The 17,235-nt window shown below is 40.8% G+C and overlaps 1 protein-coding gene across 6 annotated transcripts in view; it reads right to left on the bottom strand.

Annotated features, from left to right (window-relative positions):
* The window catches only part of csmd2 (CUB and Sushi multiple domains 2), a 271,384-nt gene that overhangs the window by 225,600 nt on the left and 28,549 nt on the right, over positions 1 to 17,235 (bottom strand). For 4 of the 6 annotated variants that reach the window (XM_044335069.1, XM_044335068.1, XM_044335070.1 and 1 more), the window contains exons 1-2: positions 4,267 to 4,437; positions 2,050 to 2,162 (exon numbers count right to left, since the gene is read on the bottom strand). In XM_044335069.1, coding sequence (XP_044191004.1) covers positions 2,050 to 2,162; positions 4,267 to 4,343 — 190 coding nt within the window. In that variant the 5' untranslated portion in view covers positions 4,344 to 4,437. Of the gene's footprint in view, positions 1 to 2,049; positions 2,163 to 4,266; positions 4,438 to 5,314; positions 5,391 to 17,235 lie in introns of those variants that run through there. The other 2 variants (XM_044335072.1, XM_044335073.1) reach the window with 2 other exon arrangements.

The raw sequence follows: 17,235 nt of genomic DNA, 5'->3' as shown, positions 1-17,235 counted from the left end.
ACTAATCAGATCAAAAGCAGAACGGTGGCTCTATGCCAGTGGCTTCTGGTCAAGCTGGCTTCATACAAAGAGGCACAAAGCAGTGATTCAACTTCTGTGACATCTTCCTGGTGTTTCTCTGCTTCCCAGGTAGTTCAATAGCAGAAAAGTTATTTGAAACTTCACATTACTCCTGCTGACTGCAGGTATGAGGCTGCCAAAGCATTAAAAAAAAAAAAAGAGGAAGAAAAGATCTATTGTGGAAATTAACTGGGCAAGTTTTAAATTAAAGCTTTAAATCTTATATCTCTACACATTAGCTAATGCTATACAGATAAAAGTTAGAGTGGCATATTTCTTTAAAACACTATTTAGTATTTAGTTTGGCCAGCATGAAATAAACTCAGAATGAATTTTTTGGTTTGTTCATCTCTTACTAGCCTGCTGATTTTAAGCCTTGTGTTAATTTCAATCAGTAATGAGATAAAACAGACATGCCATGGGGTGGAGGTTCATTATCTCTGGCCTTTGTGCCGGCGAGCCCTGGTGGGATTTCAGCAGCACAGAGAAGTCAAAGAGAATGCATGTGTGCCATGAGGAAATTGTCAAAGAAGTTCAAAGGAAGAACAGAACGGAATAAAATGAAGGAAAGCAGAAAAGGGTTGAGGTTTCACTTCATCTGAGAAATAAGGAATAGAGAGGTAAGATGTGTGTACATCGTGTGTAAAAGCAAACTGTAGGTGGTCGCCCGTCCGTTCTGTTACAATGGACTGATTCTGTGCTTCCTTACATATGCCCTGTAGTTATCGCTCTCAAATCAACGTTCGACTGAATCTACAGGGCAACACCAAATGTCAGCACAGTGCGGTGGGGCCTACCTCTTTCCCCATGTGACATGGGTCAATGCAGTTGGTGTCACCAGTGTCATGTAACGTGGGGGGACAGGTAATTACGGCATTGCACTTGTCTCCCCTGGTGCTCAACAGGCTTGATATCCCGCCGAGTCACCACAAGGCTTAAGATTTACATTATTCATTAGACACATGTTGATGTGTGTGTATGTCGCAGACTGTACAGTGTGGGACAGAAAAATGAAAGAGAGAAAGAGAGAGAGAGAGAGCATTAACTGCACAAGCTCAACGAACAAAACAGTGTTAAAATCATGCAGTAAACTTCCTGCAGACATATGTGTAGCAAGAGACAATTACATCATCCAAGGTCAGAAGCTAGACAAGTCTGACAATTTTGTTTCCACTAGTGAGAAAGGCGCGACGCCCCAATTGCCTCCCAGTGGAGTTAACAAACATTCTCTTTGCTCTTTGTCTTTGGTTTTATCTAGTCACGCAACGTGGTCTTAGGCCTCCCAAGTCGCTTGATGTTGCTCCATCGAGCCATATCCCCACGTTCACAATATCTCAAAAAGACTGACAAACTCCTGTCAGGTAATTAGCCTAATTAGTCACTGGCTTGTATTTCCTTCCCCTCCCTAGGCTCGCTTTTCCTCCTGCGTGGGTTTGAAGAGTGCCATCATTAATATCATCCCGCCATGGGTCATAAAGCATTCCGTGTCACCATGATAAAGGTCCCAGTCCTGGCCTGGGAAGGGAGACATGATAACCTAGCCGGATAGAATGGCTTTAAATTAAAACATCCGATAATGCGCTTAGTTCAGTGCACACTGCTAATTTTGCTCTGGAACAACAGTCATGGTATGCATCGTATTCTCTGTTTTCTCCCTTTGCTTTTTTTCCTTTTCTTTAGAAGGATTTTAATAGATTTTGCTCAGAATTTAACATATACAAACAGGAGAGGCTGTAAGCTCTGGGACAGATAGTTCATTATTCAAAACCATTGGACTAAATTACCTGAGAGCAATGATGTCAAAGTAAATTAGGGATGATTAAACTTGAATATGAGTCAAACAGTCACAAATCTCTGTTTCTCTTGTTGTGCAAACCCTTTAAGATTGAGCTCAAATTAATCCCATCCATATGTGTGCTGTTGAATAAAAATGTAACATGATTGTCTTTACTTATGGATCAAAAATGAACAACATGGAAGTCATGTTACCTTCATAGACAGCTTTAAATCCCTGCCCGCTGACCGCGTAGTCTGACAGCAGCCACAAAGTGAGCCTGGAGCCTGTACTCACAATGGGTGAAGGCAGCTGGAACCCCGTTAACCTGAGAACAAATGGACAGAAGGACAATAACGGTCAGACAAAAAAAAAAAAAAAAGATCCAATCAACAACACAGTTGGTTGCAAGGTCAGGTATGAAGCCCGCTTCCATCAAGCCAGCTGTTCCCTCAGGCATTCAAGGGTAACTTTTTGTATAACGAGGCTCTGAATCACCCACAAATTATTAAAATGCCAAGACGTCAACAGGACAGAAAACCTCAACAGATTTCTCTCCGTCAGTGAAGACGGAGTAACCGCAATCATGTATCTGCAGTGAATTAGAAACACAGCAGCCCATGTGAAAATGAACAAACAGTCAAGCAGACAAACAAACATAAAACTGTCATGCCCCGAGTCAACAAGCATTCCTAATAACCAACCAGTATTTCTTAGATATGGAGTTCATCTGGAACAGAAAATATGTTTGCTATTTATAACTGTGGTGTACATCTCTCCATGTCTCAGTCTGAAATGTTGTTTCTCCACCAGGGGATATTTTACTTACTCTTTAGTGTGTTGCAACTTTCCACTTGGACCCATATTTGCCAAAAATCTCAGAGTATGAAATTCATTTTAACTTCTCAAGGTGTCATACGTTTGATCCTACTTTTGGGTATACAAGGAGAATTTTATGAACTTTCTTAACATTGGAAATTACTCCTATTGTGTCTCTTCCGGCATTCAGGAGAGCGGCATAATTAAAATTATACATGTATGCATGTAAAAAAAAAACCAACAAAAAAAAAAACATTCCATGTGAGGTGGCGAGTTTGTCAGTGCAATTAATCAGGACAACTTGCATCACATCACATGTTATTGCTCCTAGCGCAGATGAGGGCATGTGCTAAATCAATCCATACCGCAGTATCAACACATATTGGTTATGCTATGCATGCATGATCTTTGATGCTGTAGCCAAGTGGCCCAGGTGCTTATGACGCACAGACACCTCGGAACATTACAGCAGACCAAAGGCAGTTCCAAAATAGAGCTTACATCATTATAGCCAAGGAACATACATATTTCAAAGAACTTCCTACACAGTAAACACAAAACAGTGCACTGGGTGGATATAATGCTAGATTTAACTTGAGACATTTTTAACACAAATATTTGTGTCATTTTTCCAGTTTAGTCTTATCTTATTTTTAGCCTCTACTAGCTCGTTAGTCCCTTGACATACAGGTTCATATTTTCTGTATTCAATTTAGTTTTTCTGCAACAATTAGTAAGATCATTAATTTAATTTCATGGTATAGAGTGTTGTAAAGGTTTGATGCCATTTACCCACAAGGAAAACTTCTATTCCTTGCAGAGTTGGAAGTCTCATATATAACTTAAACGAGTTACTTTGATGTGGAACTATTCTTAATCAAACTTTTATCATGACACCTATGAGTGATTCAAAGGCATTAAATAAATATGGGCTTATGATTCTTGTGTCACTGGGAATTTGTGTAATAATGCTCTAACCAGGGACTGATAATCTCTACTGTGTATACTATGGTAAAGTGATTTTATTGCTTTTCTCCTAATGAGAAAGTACAAAGCCAATCTTTAGTCAAACAAACAATTTCAAGTTGAATTGCCCAAAGATAACACATAGCTACTCTTCTAGGACCAGTGTTGATAACTCTGCAATATCAATTATTATAAGCCATTATTTAACTTAAATGTTGCATGAAGCTTACCTTTATATTAATTCCATGATGACCTTTACTGTTGTTTTCATTAGGATAAATGTTTGTTCAAACAGCATTTTAACACAGAGCTTGTTTTTGTTGCATTAAGAATAATTTACTCCGTTAACAGGCTTCACATATTAAGCTGCTGTCAGTTATGTTGACGCACATTTTTACCAGCTGTAGCCAATTGACATTAATAATTTTGCAAGCTAGCCATGTTACAAAGTTAGCTCTGTTAGCAGTGTGTGTAGCATTACACTCAGCCAAACGGTTTCACAGTTAAAAATACCGCCTCGCTCTGTATCTCGCTGTGCAAATTTCAACTTTAAATTAAATGTTTGCAAGCGGCTAGCTCACATGTTTGCCCAACAAATCATAACTATGGACTGTAGGGAAGTATGGTTGTAGTCACCATGACCTCACCCATTGGTTTGCGAACTGTTTGGAAGCCTCGAGTGTAGCAATTTGGCCATCGCCATCTTGGATTTAGCCGTCGCCATGTTGGATTTTTAGAGCCAGAAGTAACCATATTTGGACGAGAGGGTGGAGCTGACCATAACGCTAGCTGCTAGATTGGTTAACACGATGTATTTACAGCATGGATGTATTATAAAAGCTGGATGGTGCCCATTCAGTCCTATAGGAATTGCTCGCCGGCGCATACGCCAAAAAAAGTTTCTAGCTTCCGGGTTTGCTTCCGCGTTGTGCGGCCCACTGAATATGCGCAGTAGTGTTTCCCCCGCTGGCCCTGCCCGCTAGCTCACGCTCGGGCCATAGACTTTACATTATGATGACGTCACGGATTTTTAAATCGCTTTTCTCGGCTCGCGGAAAGTTTTACAAATATAAAACGTATATGGATGTTTGATTTACAGTCTATGGTTAATAGTGGTAGTGCTAATGCTAATTGTCGCTAGCAAAAAACAGGCCTAAAACCGTTAAAACAAAATGTACTAACCGGAAAAACTGATCATCCGACTCATTGATGAGTCTTTTACTACAACCAAACGCTGAACAAGATTTTATTTAGGCGATCACAGTGTTACAATTAACTTTAGTGAACTGAAAACACACTATGAAAGCAGCAGCTACGCCCATACGCAATGGTTACGTTACGTAAGCAACGTTGGGGCCGTGGTAGCGACTTGTCAATCACAACGTTGCCACACCCTAAAGCATACGCTGCTTTATCGTCTATTTTTCTCTAAATGGCTTGATCATAACGTTATCTCACACTCTACAACTGGGCTAGCATTACGCTAGGTGGCTAGCAGTAGCCGAAATTTCCGAATTTGAAATGTACGTCACACCAACATTTTAAGAGTGTCACCTTTATAAACTGGACCACCTGAGCTTCCACACCCGAACAGTAACATTTTTCTTGTCCTTTTAGTCTCTGAAACTATCACTAGTTCAGCAGCTGACGTCAAAAGCTGTCAACCGTATCATTTAGCGACCGTGCGTCACATACCTGTAGTTAAACAGGTGCGGTAGTTGGTCATTTATGAGAATAATTACTGAAGAGCAACTCCTACTTAACTGGGGATGGTCACGCATCATGATTTGGTGCTCTCTTGTGGCGCAAAGGTAAACTGCATGATCTGACTGAATACAGTATGTGTTGCTTTCAATTTAAACGTGGTAATAAATAAATATAGATCTAATTATCTTTAGGCCAGTTGTGTTCCAATATATATATATTTTTAAAAATATAATATCACAGGTTATCCTGATTTTCAGAGGTAAGATCTGAAGTTGGTGGTGGTAATGAGGGAGGGGCACCCAGATTTATCCTGCCAGTCTAGGGGATTGAACCAGCAACCCTCCAATCACAAGTTCACTTCTCTAATCTTTAGGCCACCACCAACCACCGAATAATACCAATACTAAATAAAACCTCTGAGGGACCAGTAACCAAATTAATAAAATTATGTTGGAAACAAGTAATATAGTTTGAATTAATGAGCCTTGTCTTATTAGGACCATATTTCAGCGGCAGCTTTACAAGGTTCAGCTATTAAACCCATTTAACATGTTTGCCACCTGCATACTGGCAGTAGTCACAACTCATGCACATACTAATTAAAAAACAAGTGTCCACTGTTTATTTGCTTCCAGTGACCACAAGTTGATTCATATCTGCGTAGACATGAATGTATGTTTTTGCCATTAGATCTGTGATCTACAGGCCCTAATAAAGGACAATGTTGCTCACCTTACTTTTAGCTCATCCTTGAAATTTCCCTCCCCAAGTGCCACTTTCATTTTCATTTTATGTCCCCACATGCACTCTCTCACTGCATGTGTATCCCCACTCTTTACAATCTATTACATTCCTCTGTTTTATCTCCTGGTGTTAAGAGAGGCCTCAGTGTTTCACTTAATCCTTGAGTACCACATTGGAGGTGAGGAAAAATTGCAAAACACCAGTAAGGGAAAGATGAATTGGACCAAAAAGGGAAGAAGACTTTAATATATGCATGATTTCACTCCTCTCTGTGAGATTGTCACGGTGGGATATCAGCTAAACGATGGGACACATGTTCATGCAAATAGCCCCTTCGCTGACCGCAAATTGAGTTGGAAGGCAGCCATCTTGGTTCAGCAGCGCACTGCGGGGAAGAGGGGGTTGATAGAGGGTATGATGGAAGGGCTGAAGAGAGAGGGGGGGGGGGTCTAAAAACTGGGAGGGATTCTTGCCGCATCCAAATCGTGATCATCTGGCATAAGCCAGATATGGCCCTGAATCATTTTTCCAAGCTCAGAGAAAACAAAATGGATACTGTCAGAAAACACACAGAAACTGGCTTGACATGAGAAGGGAGATTAAATATTGCAATGTGATATGGGCTGTGGCAAATCTGAGGCGTGCAGCCGGCACTGTGAAAAAGCCAGCTGGGGGATTGCCTGTTATCAAGGAAGAGATGCGAGATATGATTGCGACTGAGCAATACAAAAGAATGGATTTGCAGCACAGGTGTCTCAAGTGAGTGGTAAATTGATGGAGGGAGGACGAAAGAGAGTGAGGGACAGAGGAAGACAGAAAGAGATAAACAGAGAAGTTAAGCAGAGTTATGGGAAATCATTGGCTGTTTTTACTGTATGGAGAGCTGAGTAATCCTTCCTCCGAGGAGAAAAATAGGTGCATGCGTGCATATAGTAGGTGCATGCACAATGACCAGTATGTGCGTATAAGCGCATATGTGTGTGTGCATGGAGAGAGCAGAGGTCTATTAAGAGGGCTTTCCACCTGACTGGCCTCAGCATCTTCTCAATGGAGAGCCTCTGCTTCCAATTATCCCACCACTACCCATGGGAAGGAGAGAGGGAGAGACAGACAGACAGAGTATGTGTGCAGAAAGATGGCTGTATAGGAGGAGAGAGAAGAGAGAAGAGATTGTAATGAGGAGATGGGAGTGTAGAAGGGCAGGTTGTGGGAGGGCACAATATGAATAGTAGGGGGGTGAGAGAAACACATCAATACGTGGGAATGTAAAAACTCAAAACCAGGAGCCTGAGCTCCGTGAGGGATGAGTCATGGTGAGAAACTCCTTCATTAGGCTCCACAGCTCTACAGGGATTCGTGCTCACACACTCACACGAATGCACACATGCAGTTTTATCCATTTGAAATTTTTCATGCGTGTGTGTGTTTGCGGCCGAACCCCCTCGCCCCCAAAATATATGCGTGTTTACAGCTGTAAACAGACAGAGACTAAATCAGGTCATTCGTCCTTTAATCTTATTCACGCAGTCAGAGTGTGTGTGTGCGTGCACGCGCGTGTGTGTGTGTTCTCGGGTTGGAAGCTAAGCACAGTGCTGATACAGCTGATTTTCTCCCAGAAGGAGGGAAGAGGGAGAGAAAAAAAAAGAAAAATAGATACAGCAGCAAGATTTTGATGGCTGAGTAGAGGGAAGACATTAGCCAATAAATGATGGGTGGTAAGAGAGAGACACGGAGAGAGAGAGTTGAAGTGCAGAGTGAATAACCATGTGTGTATTTTTATGTGTATTTGTGCAAGTGTGTGTGTGTGTGTGTGTGTGTGCACTCCTTCTATCTGAGACCCCGTGCAGTTATAACTTGTCAGTGGTCAAGGCCAGAGGCTGATACTCTGGTGTGCTCTGTAAGCTCCACCTCTCCACTGACTGCCTATCACACTAATAGCAATAGTGAGGACTAGTGCCCAGCCACTGAAAACACACACACACATGCCCACACACATTAATGGTTCCAGTCCAAGCTCTTCCGTATGTTTATGGCAAAAGAAAAGAAAAGAAACTTCAAATGCCAAATTAGATAGATCATTTTTTGTTTTTAGAGGGATGACAAACAAAAAATTGCACCCTTGTTTACTAACCGCTGCCGTTCAATATGACTGTATTTGTACATGACTCATCCCTGGTTCTACCTAGAGTGAAAAAGGCTGACCGTGTAGCCTAGTGGAGGTTAATATGGCACTCCATTCCCACACACATGATTTGATTCCTCCAGCTAATAGGAAGACTATCGCAAGCAATTAGACTGTCTTTCTATCAGCCTGCTTATCCTCTCACGCTGGAAAAGCTGTAATGTACCGCGTCACTTTGCCCAAGGGCATGATCTAGCCTTGATAGAGTTTTATGGTTAGCCTTCAGGCTCTTAATTTCAGTTAAAGTTCCTCATATTTAATCTAAAAGTCTCCCTGCAAACGTGTTACCAGTAATCAGTGGGGGGGGGGGGGGGGGGTTTCAGGGGGAGAAGGATTGCAACCTTAGTGGACTATACTGTATATATGCCACTTTTTAGTTTCTCTGAACAGTTTTGTCTGTTCATCATCACCTCATGTTATCCAGAAAGCATGCAGTTCAACAAAGGTGAACCCAGCAAGAGGCAGCAACAATTTGTAAATCTCATACACAGCTTCCCACAGATCCCACAAGCCATCAATGTTTTAAACAAGGCTGACATCTTTCTGAGCAGAATAGGCTAATTCTTTCCGTCTTTCTTGTGAAGCTGTAGCATGCAGTTGCTCGTTAATATTCATGTGTGGGTGACATCACAAGGTATTTGCGCAACATGGCTGAGCGGCGAGGGTGGGAGAGTCTCTCAGATGTCTCTGACGCTGAATGCTGATGGTGAGATAATCAACCGCAGTCAGCGCCAACTGAGAGACAAACCGCAGTGAAGTCATTAACAAGCCAGTGTCTCTAGAGGAAGCGAGGGAGAGAGAGAGAGAGAGATGGAGAGGGAGAGGGAGAGAGGCTGATACAAGGAGCAAAAAAAAAGCAGAGTGGGAGGGAAGGTGGGAGAAGGAGAAATATATGAGTGGGAGGAGAAAATATTAGCAGTGACTTGAGGAGATTTGAACAGATGAAGTACTCATTTGAAAACAGCAAACAGCAAAATAATGGAACATGAAGTTCAGAGGAAAGACAAAAATAAGGGCGCGAGAGAAAACCAATGATGAAAACAAGTGAATAATTTACAGTGTCAGAACAGTGATAGAAAACCTTACTCATCAGCTGTGTTCATTTTTGTGCCATAAAAAGACACGGGTGGCAACACAGGACTGATTAGTTGTCATTTGCTGTGCAGAATTGCTAAAGTCATCAGCAGCTAAATTAATGGATGTGTGTATGCGTATGAGTGAGTGGAGGAGTTATGGAAGACCGTACCAATGGCACAGCCTTAACAGAGACAAGTGCCCCATAGTCTTAAATTATATCTATTTCTTAAATCTAATTCTACCTAAGGGTTGGAGTATGGAGTTATGGCTTACACACACACACACACACACACATCCACAAAGCTTTACTTCCCCTAGATTGTCTGCTGGTCAGTGATTGAGTCATGTGACTGGTTTATCTCTAGGCTATCTGCACTGCACTAACAGTGTATTACATTGTCTTGATGCTATCTGTATCTGCTCAACACCATAGATACCTGTGAGGCAACACAGTGGGGTTTACACAATCCCATATATTTAAGATCACATACAAAATAATCAGCAGATACTGCAGTCCATGCACAGTGCTTCAGTCACTATTCAAATGCTGTAATCCTTCATAGCGTTGCTCGTTTTGCATTTGCTGAATTAAAATATACATACGCATATTGATTACAAATATTCATTATGGGACACAATTTATTACATGAAAAGTTTAGTAAGTGGAAAACTGCAGCACAGAATCCTTAAATGAATAAGGCTCTGACAGTAGAGGTAAGGAAGTGAAAAGAATTGCATTCTTTGTTCATTTGTTCCCCCTTTGTGGAGACATAAGTCAATTACTCTTACAGCAAACAAATCAAGGCCGACAAATGAAACAAGGTGACGTTCACACGTCCACTGTGTTTTCTCCTGCTCTGCACAAATCACTTTGCAATAATCCTCAGGCAGAAAACAATTAGGGATAAAATAAAACTAATTCAATGTCGTGCCACTCTCACCCCTAGGAAAGTGACAAAGCTAAGTGGTAGCCAGGAGATATGCTGTTGTTTACTCGCCGGTGTGAATGCGCAGGTCTGTGCATGTGCATGTGCATGTGTGTGTGTGTGTATGCATGTGTGTGAGTGAATTGAGCAATTATGACACACAAGGATGTAGTAGATGATCAAGGAGAGAAAAAGGACAGACTCAATTGAAAGTAAACAAGGAACAAGGTGAAAAAAATCCTGCAAGAATGAAGTCAAGCATTACAGCTAAAGATATGTAGTTATTTTTATGTGGTGTATAGTGTCCACTACTGATTATACACTAAATGCTTATACTAATGTGTATTATCTATATCTGCTCACTTAGAAATATTTATCAAGGTTAGAGGGTGTTTTTAAAGTGTGCTACAATTGGCAATTATAGATGTTATGTAAAGACGCATTTATGCAGCAACAGTGGTGTGAATGTCCAGTTATAACACATAGCGCAAAAAAGGTTGTTGATGAGTCAGCCTTAGCATCAAGCATCAAGATCTGAATGAGTAACACAGTTGACTAAGTGCAGTGGTGCGAGGGACGTGGCAAAAAAAGACAACAATTAAAGCACACTCTGGTTATGGATAAGTGCAGTGTTGCTTTTCCCAGAATCGTACTGTACTCAGATTAAAAGGACATGCTGTTTAATCAAATGCAGCCACTTAGTTCACACACACACCCAATCCCTCTTTCACCAGTTAAATCATTCTCTTATATACTACATCTCTCTCTTCTCTCCCCCCTGCTGTCTTCTATCCTACACTATGGGCCAAATCCAAGGATTGTGTGGCTTTTGCAGCCACTAAACATGTGCAAATGAGACAAAAAGATAATTCACAAAGCACCTGCAAATGGTGAAATGCACCAGAAACTGTGCTGCAAAACAAATAGCGTCATGGTGAGCCTGTTCCATTTGCATGTATGTAAATTAGGTAATATTCATACATTTGGCGCAAAATTGGCCCCTTTCTATGCAAATAAGCCTTGTTTTTGCAACGAAGTTACCACTGCTGTGACGCGTGCATAAATGCACACTGCCTCTTTCGCAGTTTGGAGACTCACTTACCATTTCAGCTGCTGTGTGATGCTGCAGCCAGCTGTGACACACAGCCAGCTGTGGGCACCAAACAGAACATCAGTACTGATGTTTCTGCGAAATCCCTGATACATTCAGTGACACCTGAACAACATTATTATAAGACATTAATCTAACACATTTCAGACCTGCCTGAGTCACAATATTAATAGCTGTATTTTGACATTTGACATTTCAGTAGATCATGTTATAGATGCAAAGTACTGGAGAAGTAAAAGAAGCAAAATACATGACAGTTAGTTTGTGATTGTGGAGATCTCTCTGTGTGTGTGCACCTCTGTTAATTAGAGACACGCAATGTGAGGCTTTTGAGGCTCTCTGAAGTTTTCATTATGGACCAATCTGTGTGCTGAAATATGGAGAAAAGCCTGAAACACTGGAAATAGCTCTGCATACTCAACCAGTGATGCAAAACAAAGGCAAATTGCACTCAGCTGCAAAACTTTATGGGCATGTATGTGCCGGCATATCATTAGTGCAGATTGCGGGATCACGGGGCTATTTGCGGGTGCAATCCATTCTTTGTGGACTTGGCACTATGTTTACAATTACGGCCAAAAGTATGCAGACACCTGTGACACTTATTTGTTGTTTTAACATTTCAATTTGTGTCAAACTATTCCTTTACTGCTACAGCACAATGATATTTTGGACAAAAGCATGCCTCTAACTTTGCAGAAAAATGTTTGGGTAAGACCCTTTCCTGTTTCAACATGACAATCCCCTTGTGCACAAAGCCACATCCATAAAGAAATGGCTTTTTCCAGTTTGGTGTGGATAAACCTGACATGCCTGCACAGAGCCCTGACCTCCATCTAACACCTTCTGGATGAACTGGAATGCAAGCCAGCCCCTGTCATCCAACCTCACTAATGTTCCTGCTGAATGAATGCAAATATCTTCAACCAGGTTCCAAAATATGGAAAGTCTTCAGAGTGTAATATGTCCGTGTCAACATACTTTGTTCACGTGTCTGCATGTTTTTGGCCATGTAGTGTGTGAGGCATTAATTGTTTATATAATGATTAGGGATAATGTGGATGTTTGCATGTACATCAACACTCAAAGGCTTTCAGTCTGAGCCTTTGAGGTTTCTTCCAAAGGTTTCTGCATGAAGCTCAGATGCTATATTCAAAATTTCATTATTTGTACCTCTCTCCTCTCCCCTCTCGCTGTGATCTTCAGTTTCTCCCTCGCTCCACAGAGGGATGCCACTAATAAACTCCAAAACAAGGTTGGGCAGAAGATCTGATTAGCCAGCGGGGCTAACAGGGACACAGTGACCGATGGAGCGCCCAACCAATGCTATTTACTTTCTACCCGTCGCTCCTCTTTCGTTCTTGTGGCAAGAATGATCAAAGAGCAGCAGAAGGACAGTGAGAGAAAAGAGAGAGGAGGAGGAGGAGGAGGAGGAGGAGGAGGAGGAGGAGGGTAGGATGGCGGTGGCATGTGTGTGTGTGTGTGTGTGTTACTGAAGAAAAGCGCTGGTACTGATCTAGAATTAGCTGCAGGCTCTCACAAACACAGATCGTGTTTCTGTATGCTGTCAACAGTCTCTCTTTCAGTCCCTCCCTGCCTGTAGAACTCAACATTAATGCCCTCTATCTGTTAATTATGTGTCTTTTTTGGGTTGTCTCTGATATGGCAACTGGAATAATCTGTTCTATTTTTGTCCTCAACATCTCTGCACTGTACTGTATGTAACTTCTACAGACTGATTCACATCCTTTGTGTTACAATCAATGACAATATCTTTACAGCAGAATATGCAGCGTTAACCTTTGGCTTTCAAACAACTAAATTAGCACAAGTGCAACTGGTCACATGCAACAAGTGTCTAATTACATGCCCGGCAAATCCTTTTGACACAGCACGGCTAGTGTGTGCATGTGTGCATGGGACAATATGTTTGCTTTATCCATTATCACGTTTCACAAGGTGTTTGGATAACTAATTAGACTGCTATGCTCTGTGTCTCCCAGGGATGAACAAGAGAATACAAAAGGAAAGGGTGAAATCATGGAAGAAAAACGTGACTGCAGCAGCACTGTGGAAAAATGGAAAAATCAACACAGGCTGAAAAATATGCCAGGGATTTGCCTAAGCTGGGAAACAAATGGTGCACAAGGAGAACGTCTGTGCTTCACAGTCCCATAGATTACAGCTAAAGGGAATGTTCTGTTTTTGGGCGTGTGGTTAGGGGGCCAAACACCAAAGGTTCTGTGCCACCATATTGTTTTTGTTTTTTATGTTTCTGGTTTCTCCTTTCTTTCTTTTTCTGCACTCAGAGTCTTTGGCAGCATGGCAGTTTATATGAATTGAGGTCAGTCAAAGGAATTATTTTACACAATATTGTACAACAATCATAGTAGTGCCAACATTAGTCCAAATGTCAACTCACATTTTGGCTAGAAACCTTTTGGCATCAAACTTCATTTTCCTTTCAGCAAATACATTTGACCATCATTTTGACAATGTGTGTGAGAGCTTTGCCTCTTGGATCAAGTCTATACAGTCTATATGTGAAAGGAAACACATCTAGGATGCTTTTATTATGGCTGTTCTAGATGCGTTTCATAGTCCAAACCATTTGACTGTGACTTGTTGAAGCCAATTTCTTTTGCCAATTCATATGAAGATGCTAACACATATCCCAAATTATGCACTGTTCCACTGTGCAAAGAGTCATGTCAGTTGGTTAAAAAGCAAAGAAATGGTACACATAATTGACATCTGTCCAATTTATACACACTTTACCAAGCACATAACAGCGTTCAAATATCATATATGATCATTATGGGATCACTGTTTAAAACCAAAGGATGACCAGGGGATTTGGATGATTGCATTGTGTCGCAGACAAGCTGAATATATTGATTGGTTTCTGACAGTGGTGAGTGAAAAGTTTTTAGCATTCTTGCAGTTCTGTCAGGAGGAACTTATGTAATTCCTCTTTGGCTGTGAGAAATTTGGCAGTGAAGACACAAACAGAAGGTGTTCTGCGGGTCTGCAATGCTTCCTGCAATCATGACTGAAATTGCTCAGCAGGTTGAAGAGTTATCATTGTACCTGTGTGCTGTGTGCTCTGCTTGCTTTGCTATGCTTCTGGAATTGCTGTTTGCAGCCGTTCCAGCCATGTCACAATGGTGCATGGCATTGGGTTGTATGCTAGAGCTCATGTAAAGCAACAAATATGTTGTACCTTTTTCATTATCACACAACTAGATATTTGAGTTAGTTTTCAAACATATATTATTTTGAAAAAGTATTATCAAAATAGGGCAAAGTAAGCAATGCCTGTTTGCAGGGAGAACTGAATGTTGGAGAGCTCTTATCACTGTCATTTTTCATATGCTTAAAGCAGCAGAGATGAGTGTTTGAGAGAAACAAGTGCTTGAGGGAGTGCTTGAGAGAAAGTGCATTCATATGAGATGTGTGCATCATTACTCATAGATGCGTGAGAGACATATAAACAGCACAGCATATTGTCTCTGACTTTAGTTTAAAGCTCTGAAAATCAAATCCGGAACTATAAATCACTGCAAAAAAGAAAGAAGCAGAGAAGTAGCTTTTTCATCAGATAAAGTGATCACACTGATGAACTGTTGATTACATAGAGCTGAGTGTTCCAGTCTGGAGTAATGGTTAAAGGACTTTTTGGCCTTATTATCTGCGAAGAGAACAGCCTCAGTTCTAGAAGAACATGATGAAGAGCCTGTTAGACCAAGGAGTAAATAAAAGCCTCTTGACTAAGGACCCTGATATGTATTTTTGTGAACTCTTTTGCTAAGTGGTTCTTCCCTGTGCTTGTTTTTTGCATGAACAGTATTGCATATAAAATAAAATGTGCAAGGAAAAACTGAGCACACAGCTTACAGAAAGGCCTGTTATGGCTTCTGATTTTTACAGTGATTAGGTTTTTTCTAAATTTCTAAAAAATTTCTAAAAACTAGTGTATTGACCTCATCATGTAATCAATACTGACATGCAATAAGGTGATGCAGGCTTACATCAGACTGTCCATGACCAGTTGACCAGTGGTTTAATTAGAAACCCATTGTGTAGCATTATGATAATGGTACACCACAATAATAGAAGATAAGTATTCTGAACTGGAAAACCTCCACTGACTTCAAGGGGTGACATATTGCAAATGGTGTTCGATCAACATCAGGTTTCACCATGATAAAGCTGTGTCTGACGTCCTTTTTACTCACAGTTGCGATTTGAGAATTGCTCCCTTTTAAAGAAATTACACATTGTCAAATCATGTTTATTATCAGTATTGAAAATTATAAGTGCCAGTTTATTACAGCTTGATCCGTCTAAAATTAACTGGAAACAAAGAGCCTTCATGTGATGCACAACAGTGACAAAAAGTTGTAGAAGCCTTGTTTAAATCCAGACATGCTGTACATGTTAAACCGGCCACACATGCACACACATGACAGGTACTATGCTTCAAGTATTGTAATTGGTAGATTGTGACTGACGTGATTTGCATAAGTTGTCATGCAAATCAACAAAATGAATTCCCTGCAGTGAGAGAAGCATATAATCGACCTCCCACCATTCCTTTGTAAGTTAGTGTTTATCAATTTATATCATGAAACTCTTGGCTTTGTCTTCCTTCCTGTCATATTATGCGAAGTTGCTCTGTACATTGGAGGTTCTATGTAACTGTCAAGTGTATTGTGGTTATTAAAAGAAATTACAACATACATTTAAATAGACATAATGGGCTATCAACCTGTGTTCATTAGGTTCTTGTGCACAGGATTAATTGGCAAATAGGACACTGTGTTGACTGATACAAACATTATCTAAAGTCAATGGTCAAATTTTAATAGTTGCTTCAATTTTTATTATACTGTATGACCTGTGGATGTCTAAATATATCTGATTTACTGAGCCTCTGCTGCTGTGCTACCCACTAGCTGATGTTGTTTAAAATCGGTCCATGCCAACTTCCCACACAAAACTGCAGATATATGACTTAAGATTATATTACTTAATAATAAGATGATGCTCTACATAAAATCACGGTCAAAAAAGGTTAATGTTTATATTTTATTAACTGAGGCTGTACGGGGCAAAAGGTACAATTATGTTCTTTATTTTCAGAGATGGCATATTGGCAAATGTGAGCAGGCAGCAGTACATTGGCCTAATTACACCTCTATTTTCATCCCTGAAGGCTTAAATGGCTCCACAGGCAGGCCTCCAAAAAAATGTGGTGTATTCCTTCGACTCCAACGAGAGTGACCCCAAACACAGAAGTGATGAAAATGACACATCTCTCTGAAGGGTGTACTGCATATTTAATCTTTTATCTCTGCAGGAAAACATTTCATTTCATGCCGCTGCTGAAGTGTATCCTGTTAAGAACATTGATAGGCCTGGGGATGGGAGGATGTCAATAGCAATACACAATGAGTGATACGCAGGATGTAGGATATAAATTCACAGCCATCTAGTTGATTATTTCTCTAATCTGGGGTTACAGGGCCTAATAATTCTGCCTCACAGGTGAGCCGGTGCCATAAATCTCAACATCGTTTCACTTTTTCCCTGCACGAGATGATGAAAAACAAACTATCACTCTTCCTCCTGTTTTTAGCAGTCTGTCGTTAAAGCTGGCGTTGATAAGTGGCAGTCTCTCCATTAACAGCCCAGACTCAAAGGAACCATAAATCCACTTGTGTGTGTATCAGTGTGTATACTTGCACATATGTGAGTGTGTATATGAAAAAAATCTATCTACATATCTACATATTGTGCATGTATGTAGACAGGAATGTGTGTGTGGATGCTGTTGCTTGCTGATGATGCTTAATCATGACTGCCA

Source organism: Thunnus albacares, chromosome 19, assembly GCF_914725855.1.
Source record: "Thunnus albacares chromosome 19, fThuAlb1.1, whole genome shotgun sequence".
NCBI classification, from domain to species: domain Eukaryota; kingdom Metazoa; phylum Chordata; class Actinopteri; order Scombriformes; family Scombridae; genus Thunnus; species Thunnus albacares.
The sequence above is the reverse complement of the archived record's forward strand: the minus strand, read 5'-3'. Positions and strand labels throughout refer to the sequence as shown.